Source organism: Gobius niger (assembly GCF_951799975.1).
Source record: "Gobius niger genome assembly, chromosome: 1".
In the NCBI taxonomy this organism is placed as follows: Eukaryota; Metazoa; Chordata; class Actinopteri; order Gobiiformes; family Gobiidae; genus Gobius; species Gobius niger.
This window is the reverse complement of record NC_136852.1, coordinates 22,851,625-22,863,282: the sequence shown is the minus strand read 5'-3', so window position 1 is coordinate 22,863,282 and position 11,658 is coordinate 22,851,625. Positions and strand designations below refer to the sequence as shown.

Sequence of the window (11,658 nt, the reverse complement as noted above, 5' to 3'; positions counted from 1 at the left end):
TGAAGTCAAAGTATAGCTGACAAGTTACGCATCATCTGATTAAGTATAAGTAGGTATAGCGACAGACAGAAGAGGATCACATTCAATGACAGACTGAAATAAGTACATGTGTTTATTTGAACATTTGTTTTATATAGAAAAATCTCAGCAGCATGTGCCAGTTTAATTACATCTCCAAAGTAAAAACTTAAAAAAAATAAATAGCTCAAAGAAGAAGCAGTACATTAACAATAGTTGAGTCCTTCACTGAAGGGATATAGGCCTAATGCTCTTTCTCATTCCATTTTTAATATAAAGCAACATGTCTATGAACTGAAGACTCAAATATACAAACGACTGTGAGCATTTGCTGATGCACCAATACAACATCTGTAAAATCACAAATGACACTGTTTTACACAGTGGATTATTACTCAATGCTTTGAAATGTTTTGTTGCATTACAACCGGCTAGATTTCATCTGGATGCACCATAAAAGAGAAATAAGGGCAAAAGCAATATCTCTGTCTTGGGTTCCTCCGGTCTGGACTGACCCCTGAGACATTACACACTGTCTAACTACACCATAGTCAAAATTGTAAGCACAAATACAGGATGTCTCTGTTATTATGTAATAAATAAAACATAAAGAACAAATAGAATATACTGCAGTCCCCCCATTATTGGACAACCTAGCTATTCTTTATTTAGCATATAATTATGACATTGAAGCATCACATTGTGATTGTGGTGAACAAAACAAACCTAAACTAAGAGCTTATTTCCCGGAGACTTTTCAATTTAACCAAACTATAATAAGTTATGTGAAAGACTCCATGAAGCCTTACAGGCTAGAGTGCTGTGGAGGAAACTGGGAGGTATATTTACACTGTGCTGTGTTTGACAGCACCCGTTTAAACAAGTTTATTATTGCATATGAGATTGAGAGCTTTACGGTGCAGGGAAAAACACACAGCACTTTCTTTGAGTTACATAGCATTATATAAGTACATCTTGAGGTAGATTTTACTCAATAGTGGTTGTCAAATGTCAACAAAAACAAAATACTTCGCCCAATAGTCGATAACCACCAGCTGATAAGTGCAGTACGGGCAAAAAGGGGCATGTTGTGTTCATAAGCATTCGAGGTTGAAGCAGTCTCCCGACACTGGCTCTGGGATCTTGTTTGGGTCACACTTGTCGGGTTCAACAGTTTTCCCAGTGTAGTCTATACAGACCACACTGCGGCGCCGCTCGCCCTGACCACAAGTCCGAGAACAGGAGGACCAGGGGCCCATCTGCCACATGGGGCAGGGCAGGTCACCACAGGGCTTTATATCTGCAGGCTTCAGCTCTTTGTCGCAGTGGCCTGAGAGGAAACCTGCACTGTCCCTACATTCAACGCTCCTCCTTGACCAACCAGAGCCGCAACTCTTTGAGCACTCTGACCACTCCCCCAGAACCCACTCGGGAATGCCAAAGGGGTGTATCATGTGAACAGACAAGCCTTTCTTCTCTTTAGATTTGTTCAAAGTTGCGTCTCTCGGGATATAAAAGGAGTATTTGACCTTAGGAGGGTTGTCGTCGCCCCCTGTAGCCAGCAACTGGACTGTGATGGTCTCCTTGAGCTGCCTGAAGCTCTGGATCCTCTCCAGAGTGGTGGAGGAGCCGCTGTACTTGAGCACAGCCCCCTGCACAGGGATGTCCTGCTCCACTGTGGATACAGAGAAGTTCCCATTCAGGATGTACCCCCCACTCTCTCTCTTCACAGCCAGATAGTTTCCATCATGCTTCAGGCCTCTGTGGCTGCGCTGTTTGATGTCAATATTGGTGGCACCAATGGGAATAGTGACGATATCATTGTAGCCAAATCTGGAAGATAAAAGCAAGGGCATTCACTGCAACTGTAAAATGTTGTGTTCATGTCTGTGGCAGTTTATAAAGAGCCTACTTACATTGCTTTGTTGTATGAGCCGGTGATTTTCCTGCATGACAGCCCATCTCCTCCACAGATGCCACACTTGTCCACTCTTTTGTTGGAGCCTATTACCTGGTCACAGCCTGCCTTCACACACTGCCCCTGGACGCACACAGAGGTGGTGTCCGGACCACAGGGCGTCCCATCCACCACCTGCAGGCCTTTCTGTTAAACTTTTGCATGATCTTCTGCCATTATTACGAGTATTGTGTTAAATCTGACATACCTTAGATTCGAACACCTTAAACTCGCTGCTCCCTTTGGCCCGACAGAACAGCTTACACCTGTCTCTGGGAGACACGCCCGCATATTTGGGTATCCACTGTTTGACATTGCCATTGAAGTCGAGATAGTTAGGACTGTTGTACTTCTCACACTGCTCTTCTCGGAAACTTTTTCCATCTGAGAAACATCACACAATTAGAATCACAAAGCTCTTTCCAAACAGTAAAGGTCGAGGGCTCACCTCCGCTGTTCTCGCAGGGCTGTATGTTGCAGGACTGGTAGCGGACCCTTTGGCCTTCACAGTACTTGCCTCCGTTTTGTGGGATAGGGTCTGTGCACTCCCTGAAGGAGAACTCCACCCCCCCTCCACATGTCCTGGAGCACTGCTGCCAGGCCCCCCAGGCACCCCATCCGCCATCCACCACCACCTGAGACACAAAAGTCATACAGGCCCCATCAGAGCACTGGGAAGGGAAGAGAACTAAGGGCGTCTCAGCTGTGAACTCTAAACCGCAGTCTGCTCTGGCACCCAGGCCTCAGTGCGCTGGCGTGCTGCTGCTACAGGCAGGCTAAATGTGTGTTGAAGTTCGGCACGCGCCTGCCGTCTGCCTCTGCCCACATTCCTGCCACATGTGTCAGTCACCCAGAGTGGAGGCGGCCATGATGGGGCATTCTCACACAAACTGGAGGCGTTTTGTGAGCTGCTATGGTGTCCTTTCCAAAGGCTTTATGAGTTTGGAGTGCAGAGTGATCCAACTGCCAGCATGTCTGGATCCATGTGGGATCATACCACACGGAGAAGACATCAAGGCAAGTTTAAAGGAACCCTGAGCCTCACCCATAAAGACAAACCGTATGAAGCAAAACCCCTTTTATGCATGTACAACATTTTATTGAGCTTCTCTACCGTTTTCAAATCACATGGACATTCATAAACAGTGTACAAAATGTCTTGCCCAAGTCCGCACCAAATGCACTCGGCATATTGGGAGTCGGTTTCAAGTGAATTACCTGCCCTAACTTCCTCACTACCATTCTATAAAATGGAATTCATTTTCAAGGTGTTAAGTAAAAAGAGGAGCAGTCTTACCGCCGGTTGCATCACCTCTTCAGTTGGTGTGCACACTCCATTCAAACATGTCCCATTCTCATTGCACTTGGTGCCATCAGCCCAGGGCAGGCTGCCATTCCTGGTGGTGCACTGAGTCGTCCCATCTTCCTGACACCACAGCTGACTACAGAAGTCGCTTTCGGACATGTTGGGGCAAAGAGAAAACTCCTCTCCAAATATCTGCTGGCACTGCTGGTCCAGATTGTATTTGACTCCTGGCAGCTCTTGGGGCAAAGCCATTGTGTTCTCAGGTAGGTCCAGTAAACAGTCTCCTTTAGGCACACATACAATAGTGTTAATGTTTGACTGAACTGTGATTCTTTTTGGTTTCATTTACTAAAATTATTAATTCAAGTAAAAAATTTAGACTCCGTCACCCGACTGAGCTAAGATATGGACTCAACCAGCTAAGTTAAGCGAGTACTACCAGTCTGTGTATTGCCAACCTCACTATGAAAAACCACCGACATTCAACTTTTACGACAAGTGTAAATATACGTGTCTTTCTGGGGAAAATTAAGAAATGATTCAGTGAAACGCTACAAACATTTTCATATGCCAACAAACTCGTAACTTCTGACAACCTCTATAAAACTGACTGTACTCATAGTTCTTTTAACAAGCTTTTATTACATTCAATAATAAGCCCTGTGTCTGGAGCTGACAGTGACGTGTGCAGATCACAATGAACTTTTTCAGCTGCATGAGTTTTCTTTAGAGACATTTTCCAACTGATAGAGAGCATATTTTGCTGACACCAGCTGTTGCTTTTGGCTTTGACAGAGAATCACAGGAAGATAAGCTCCACAGTATATGACTCAGTGGAAAGGAAGTTCACTGGGACACAATACAGATGAAAATATAGATCTTTAAACACAATAGCAACCACGTAGGGAAGGTGTGGAATAGGAGGGCATGAGATGTAGTCAGCAGAGATGCAGTTAAAGCAAGCGGCTTGGTATCAAGATTATAATGTTTATAATGATTACTTTAAAAAAAAAAAAACATTTTAATCTACACTTCCACCTCGGGTAATGGGAATGAAAAGCATCAGCGGATGTATTGACATTCTATATTCAATGGCTTTTTATTTTTACTTCACCAAATAGGAAATCAAAGAGCTTAAGGCTTTTATTCATGCACATAAGTCAGTGTTGCTCTTACCATGCCCACTGTCAAAGAACTCGGTGATGTGTAGAGCACTGCAGGGGGACCACGGAGAGGTCTTGTTGAGGCTCACAAACAGAGGAGTCATCAGATAATGTCCTCCTAATTCCCCAAAGAGCCTCTCACATGTCTTAGAGTCATCATGGGGCATGCTCAGCACATGTCCTGCACACAAAAAAATAAGATAAACATTAATGTACAGACTGTGCATACAATAGTAGATACAGTCAGTTAAAATGTACCAAGTTCATGCGCTGCAGTGAAGGCAGCCTGGAGCCCACTATCTTCAATGACAGAGCAGCTCCTTTTCGGGTCACACATCGTCCCAATATCAGCCACACCCAGAGTGTCACAGCTGTTGTGCCCACAAATGTCCTGCAAAACCAGAAGATAGAAGAAGACATTTTGTCAGTATACAACTTTATATTTTCTGATATGGTTACTGTACAAAAGCTTCCTAATAGACTGCTGTTTCCATGACTCATCCTCAGATAGGCAGGAGAGATGATTAATACATTTATGTTTATGAATCTTTTTCAGCCTTATACGGTCGAATTTAATGTAAATCATGTGTATGTAAACAATGCCTGTGTCTGTTACAGAAACGACTTAATTGTTGATAAGCTTAAAAACAGGTGGTGAGTTCTTTTGAGATACAATAAATAAAGTTGTCTAAAGGCAGCTCTGAGCAGCTGTTACATGAATCAAGTCTCTTTGGTTTGTTTTGTCATTTTGCTCCACGAGTACACGCTCCTTGTTTCCACTCAAAACAAATAAATATCCACAGTTTTCCAGAGAGTTGTGTTGTGGTGAAGTGAACATTGTGGTGCATCTGAAATGTTTCCGCGTTCTGAGAGTAGAAAGCCTGGCGGTGTGGGCTGTAGACGGATGTCCACAGCCTGGAAAACCACAGTGATGTGAATCCCATCTGGAGCAGCAGCTGTAGCCCAGCCCGGCCCAGCGTGGGTCTGGACACCTTGTTCTAAACAGCATCCTCCGCTCTCAGGCAAGATCCACCAAATCCTTATCTAAACCCTGTCTGCGGAGGAGCTGGTCTCAGATCTGTGTCTCAGACATGCCACAGATATGGCTGGAGTAACTAAAATGTTGTAATATCTGTGTTTGACTTTAATCTTTTTAGGAAACCCAAGAGTCTGATGTAGCAAGTCGCCCTTAGGTGATGTAGTTGGGCATCATACAGTACGCTGCCAGACTTACAGATGCGTATACAAATAGACAACTGCTTCAGACAGAGTTAAACTTTAAATTGTGGGATCAGTTTATGCTGGATGCAATTCCTGATTAAGCCTTTACCAGGTTTAGTACTAAATGATGACTTTTTTTTTTCTCCAAAGACAAGCTTGAGAGTGATTTAAATGCCCCAACTAATAAGCCATAACATTTGCCTCCGCAGACAAAGAAGAAAGCCAAACACAACGAATAACAAAGTGACAACAAAAATGTGCCATCAATCAGTTTAGTGCATGTTACAGTAAGGCAGATTTGATTTCACAACAGTCAGTAGTGGTAGCAGCCTTGACCTTTTCGAGTGGCTTCCTTATGTCAGGCCTGATTTGTGGAGGCCCTAAAGTTAGCTCGTCCGCCAGGAGTCGTCTGCCCTCTGCGTTTTCAAAGCATATCTCCGCGGAAATGGAAAAACAAACACACGGAGGAAAATTTGGTGAATAATGGCTTCCTGATTGAAGGCTGTGCTACAACAAACTTGAGACAGGACAGTCATATGGTCAATTAATCATTTCCCCAGACGGGCCAACCCGCCTTCCTGAGTAACGGTGAAGAGGGATAAATGCCAAAGTTGTCGTCACTACAGCTGTGACTTGGGCACTCAGCAATAAAATGTAATAATATGGAGTGCTAATTTAGTATTATATGCTAACACCTTGTCAACAAGTACAGACCCATTGGAAAAGATTGTGTTCAGAGCTCAGATTCTGACCTTAAATGTAGGTGTGCATTTTGTGTTTGCTATTTCATAAACCTTACCTATCTAAATATGAGGTAAACCTGATCAAATTTAGATAAACCCGATCAACCTGATTTATTCACAACATAAAAATAACACTATAATTTTGGCTCTTTCACTGATCCGCTCAAAAATAACCCCCACACTTTCGGCTTGCCAGATTCTAAAGCTAAAACCAGTATACAGTGCATCTAAAAGGACTCTCTCTGATTTAAATATCTGTTATCTGAACCCCCTGCACTTGTACCGAATCAAGTCCTGATCAGCACTACTGCAGGCCTCTATTAGGCAACAGCTTTCAAATGAGTCGACACGTCCACAACCTTGTACTTGTGTCCTCATTATGCAGCACAAGGCAACCTTGATTTGTGGTACTATACTGCATTTTTCAAACCAATGCATGCCAATTAAACTTCCTAACTTTATTTCTATTGTGGCCATTATAAGCACTCAGCTGCACTGTTATGCATGTTGTTAGCTACATAGGAGGATTGTCCAATTCTAAACCGGAACCACTGCTGAGAATAGTGTCCGGAAGAGCGTCTGACCGAAACAACATGTAAATCACTGTACAAAATTAGATGTTTTGCTCTAACGGAGAGTGCACGCTACATCCTTTATCATTCACCTGGTTTTTGTTCAATCTCAGCTCTCACATTATGTACAGTTCCTGTAAATGAATGTAGAAGAAATTTTAAAATTACAGCATACTATTTTCAGATAATCCCAAAAAAGCAAGTTAAAAGCACCTGCTCTAATGTCCATTGAGTTTGATGTAATGGTTTTGTGGTCGAGCCTGCTGCCTCCCAAAGCCACAGTGGACTCCACAGCTGAGAGCATAGGCTTCATGAGTCACACCGGCTGTGTGAATGGACAACATGATACACCACCACATTCTGGCAGCCAGCGCCGTCCATTCTAAAAACACACTGTAAACGCTGCGCTGCCAAAACCATTTACATGACTATGGTTTAAAAGGGCAGAGCTTTCAATAGGAGAGTTAGAATACAAGCTCCAGTAATAATACTAATACTAATACTAATACTAATACTAATACTAATAATAATAATTAATAATAATAATAATAATAATAATAATAATAATAATAATAATAATAATAATATTATTATTATAATAATTAAAAAAAAAAAAAATAATAATAATAATAATAAGAAGAAGAAGAAGAAGAAGAAGAAGAAGAAGAAGAAGAAGATGAAGATGATGATGATGATGAAGAAGAAGAAGAAGAAGAGGATGATGAAGAGGATGAAGAAGATGATGAAGAAGAGGAAGAAGATGAAGAGGAAGAAGTGAAAGAAGATGAAGAAGAAGAAGAAGAAGAGGAAGAGGAAGATGGGAAAGAAGAGGGAGAAGAAGAGAAAGAAGATGAAGAAGAAGAGGAAGAAGGGAAAGAAGATGAAGAGGAAGAAGATGAACAAGAAGATGAAGAAGAAGAAGAAGAAGAAGAAGAAGAAGAAGAGAAAGAAGATGAAGATAAAGAGGAAGAAGAGAAAGAAGATGAAGAGGAAGAAGAAGAAGATGAAGAAGAAGATGAAGGAGACGATTCTTGTTATTAGTTGATCTACCTTTTTGCCTTGAATTTTGTTTTAAATTTAGTGTCTCTCTATCTTTATTTGAAATACTGAAGCAGGACATTTCAAACATGTAAATATCTATTTATGGATAGAACTTCATCATCTGTTTGGTTCTAAGTTGGTGAATGAGGGATGTTTTTTTGCCATGGCCAGTGGCCACATGCCATGACATTGAGTTGAGAATGAGCCATGTCTTTCTAAAGGATCCTTTGATGGATTTACGCACCTCTCTGGTGAACAGCATGGCAGTATCGTAGTGCTCGGGGTGCCTCTGACTGGGGGTGTTGAAGAGCTGTTGCCAGGAGCAGAAGTTCCTCAGAGTCATGCCCCCGTTGCTGGACACGGCTGGCCCCACCTCCTCATCCTCCACCACCAGCATCTTCACCACCACCATGTTCACCTGGTTCTTTATACTGGGGTGCTTGTACAGCTGGGCCGCCATGGACATCAGTGTCAGGATGTAGTGCTGTGGGGGGCACATTGGATAGTGTTAAGAGTTGCAAATGATTGGTAAAAAGGAAATGACATTTGGGCCAATGATTATTTATATTTTTGCAAGTTGAAAGTTTAAAAATGTGGCCATTAGAGTGCTCTTTTCATGGCATTAAGGAGACACGCTATCGTGTCCATAATCACTGGATTCTTAAAAACATCCAGACAACACGTTCGTGTAACAATCTGTCAGTAAACAATGGCATGTAGTAAAAAAAAATATAGCAAAAATAATCCTGTAGTATGAAATGCTTGATTTGCTTTAAGATTCCACTTTGAGATTAGTCTGCAATATTGCGCAAAGCCTTTCCAAATGAATGGCTTAAGACATTGCATTATACCATTTGGATGTGTACATTCCTTTTAATAAGCTGTTTTCGGTATACCTGCTGGTTTCATCTAGACATAAACTGTAGACAGTCTTAAGCCAAAAGCAAAGCACGAGACAATTTAAACGTTTATGGATTTGTTATATGTAAATCCCCTTTGATCCTGAGCCTTTATCTGGGCTGAGTGGATGATGCTGAGCAGTCAGTGCCAAACTGTGACCAACTCCAGTGGAATGTGCTCGAGCATTGCTTACATTTCTATTGCCTGACCTCGTTCTCTCTCTCCGCCTGTGGAAAACATGGAGCCCTCTGGTTCATTTTTATTGCCAAAACATGTTTTATGAACCAGGACAGATTCAGTAACATTCCTCCTGACTGTACACATGAGGTGGAGTGACAAAAATACTATACTTATTCATTTTTGAAAGCATTTCACTGTGTATTTATGTTGATCAATAAAGAATATTATTTTTCAACAGGGGTTTCATGAGCTCAGAGTTGAAATGAAAACTACTGCACAGAATATCAAAGCTATTTCAAATTAAAATATATAATATTTTACAAGGCACACATGTGTAGTTATGTGCCATATGGCTATTTTCCTGTTTTCTTTTTCTCATTCATTAGGGTTATTTGTTGGAAGGAAGGAATTGCCTGACCTTTATTTCATCTCCATAGAAATGGGCCATGCTCGCGTCTGCCACGACCAGGGTCTCAATAAAACGAGGCGCGGAAACAAAGCGCCTCCTGCGCATCTGGCCGCTGTGTGCGTCACTGCTCCTGTGCGTCAAAGTTTCCTCAGCTCGCCTCCTCTCCTCCGTCTCCACCATGGAGCGGTCAAAGCGCACGGCCGCCACACCAGAGTTGGGGGCGAGCGCTCTCCTCTTGATGACATGGCTTTGCTCCGTGGAGTGGATGCTGTTTCGCTGCTTCGGCTCGATGAAGTACTCCTTCCCGTGCGTAATGAAGGAGCCGTAGATGCCCGAGCACAAGCTGACAGCAACCACTGAGCTCTGGTCGCGGTCCACGTTCCCAGAGTAGAAGCAGCTCCTCAGGTGGCCCTCGCTCTCCTCTGTCCGGTTGATGGTGCTGTCCAAGTCACGGTGGCCCGATCTAAGCCGTTGAATGCTGAAGTAGGGCGAGAGGAAGCTGGTGTCTGGGGTGAGGTTCAGAGTAAGGTCCTCGCCAAACGCACTGAGTACGAACCTGGGCTGCTCCTCACTACGTTTCCAGAAGCGGCTGCTGAGTCTGGGGTTGATCCGATGAGGTACAACATCCTCAGACTCAAAGTGAATTGCGTTGGTTACACACAGACAGCAAATGAAGAGCAGGCGCACGGCGGAATACATCTTTTTTTTTTAGGCAATATAGACAGTGATTTTGTTTCTCAGCTGCATTCAGTCTTAAATAAAGTTCAAGTGTCCTGATCTTAGCAGGTATACGGTCCAGTCTTGGGCAAACTGTGTCTAATCCTCTCCAGTCTGCGTCCTGTTGCACCTCTCACCGCTGCAGTCTGGACGCATCAGGCCTATTTATACTTTCTGCTCTTCCCTGGACACGAGGGGGTTTATTTTTGATATCCTCCGTTGCTGGAAATTCTCCTCCCACTCGTGCTTCATGAGAACCAGCCGCCACTCCCCCCTTAACGACCGCGCTCCTATTCTTAACCCAGCGCCAGGACGCGCAACCCATTACTATAGTATACACATAGCTGGAAGTCCAGTTATTTCTGACGCGAAGGAGGGTCTGGGGGAACGGCAGCACCCCCATAGAGTCTGTAAAAAAAAAACTGCATGAGAAAGGCCACCTCTGTGAACAAAAGAGCAATAAGATAATGCGTCAGCTCCATCAAGTTTAACTGAAAAGAGATACATGTCAAGAAGCCTCACTGCAATTAGGCTATAGGCCATTATGTTCATTCTTTTGGGATGACTGCAAAAAGCGCACCCGGTTGGATCCTATAAACCACACAGTTACACCAGCCACCACGTGAGAGTGATCGTCAAAGCTTCACCATTTAAAACACAACAAAAAGAACAACTTTTTTTTGTTTAAGCACATGGAAAATATACAGAATCGTGCGAAAGAGATTGGCACGTAATAAGTCTCATAACAGAATAGCTTTATAGGGTCATGGGGAGGGAATCCAACCGCCCTGTGCTTATGCATTGCACTCATGGTTTAGCCCCTGTGCATTTTTCTAATTTATTTGTTGACTCCTTTTCCAAAACACAGCCCCGCGAATCACTTAAAAATTATAACCACTTTGCAGAGAAGGAACAACGAGGCTGCTCTTTCTAGCTGCGCCCACCAGGGGTCACCAAAAGTTAAATTATAAAGTGTAGTCACAAAAAGACATTGTGTTTGCATTGAGTCTTGTAAGCAAAAGGGGGCGCCCATAGCCTGCGCTCATATCACCAGACTACCTAGGAGACACATTCATGACTGTTAAATTGTATTTTATCCATTTCAGGAAAGTGTTTTAGATATGTAGGATTGTGATAGCAGAATGCACATCTCTTGCAGCTACATTTAGTCTGAAATCTGAACTAAACATGATCAAATTGCAACTAATTACAACTGATTGCTTTTTTAAAATGTCAAATCATTTTGCACAGGCCTATTGAGGCACATGCCTTGTCCCATTACTATCCTGGTTAAATAAATAAATAAATAAATAAATACATAAATTAGTTCTATACAACAGGACAAACCAACAGTGCCCAGTTAGATGGAACTGTGTTACTGAGACGGGTAATAAAACACACACGGAATGGATTTTGATAAAATCTTGAATG

At 42.8% G+C, this 11,658-nt stretch overlaps 1 protein-coding gene across 1 annotated transcript; it reads right to left on the bottom strand.

The window, feature by feature from the left end:
- Positions 1–151: 151 nt before the first annotated feature.
- On the bottom strand, positions 152–10,492 carry LOC306980192 (A disintegrin and metalloproteinase with thrombospondin motifs 8-like). The gene is made up of 9 exons (XM_079579458.1): positions 9,520–10,492; positions 8,266–8,505; positions 4,703–4,835; positions 4,458–4,625; positions 3,273–3,565; positions 2,424–2,610; positions 2,184–2,359; positions 1,935–2,110; positions 152–1,851 (listed from the first exon to the last, which is right to left on the bottom strand). Exons 1-9 carry the CDS (start codon positions 10,207–10,209, stop codon positions 1,113–1,115), a joined length of 2,802 nt encoding a protein of 933 aa, XP_079435584.1. The 5' UTR covers positions 10,210–10,492; the 3' UTR covers positions 152–1,112.
- Between the last annotated feature and the right edge of the window lie 1,166 nt (positions 10,493–11,658).

Excerpts from the sequence above, each read along its gene's own strand:
- LOC306980192 (XM_079579458.1), bottom strand. The coding sequence starts at position 10,209 with ATGTATTCCGCCGTGCGCCTGCTCTTCATTTGCTGTCTGTGTGTAACC. Across the intron at positions 2,611-3,272 it reads AAGAGGTGATGCAACCGGCG|GTGGTGGTGGATGGCGGATG; the intron begins GTAAGACTGCTC and ends TTTGTGTCTCAG. Across the intron at positions 1,852-1,934 it reads GGCTCATACAACAAAGCAAT|ATTTGGCTACAATGATATCG; the intron begins GTAAGTAGGCTC and ends TTTATCTTCCAG.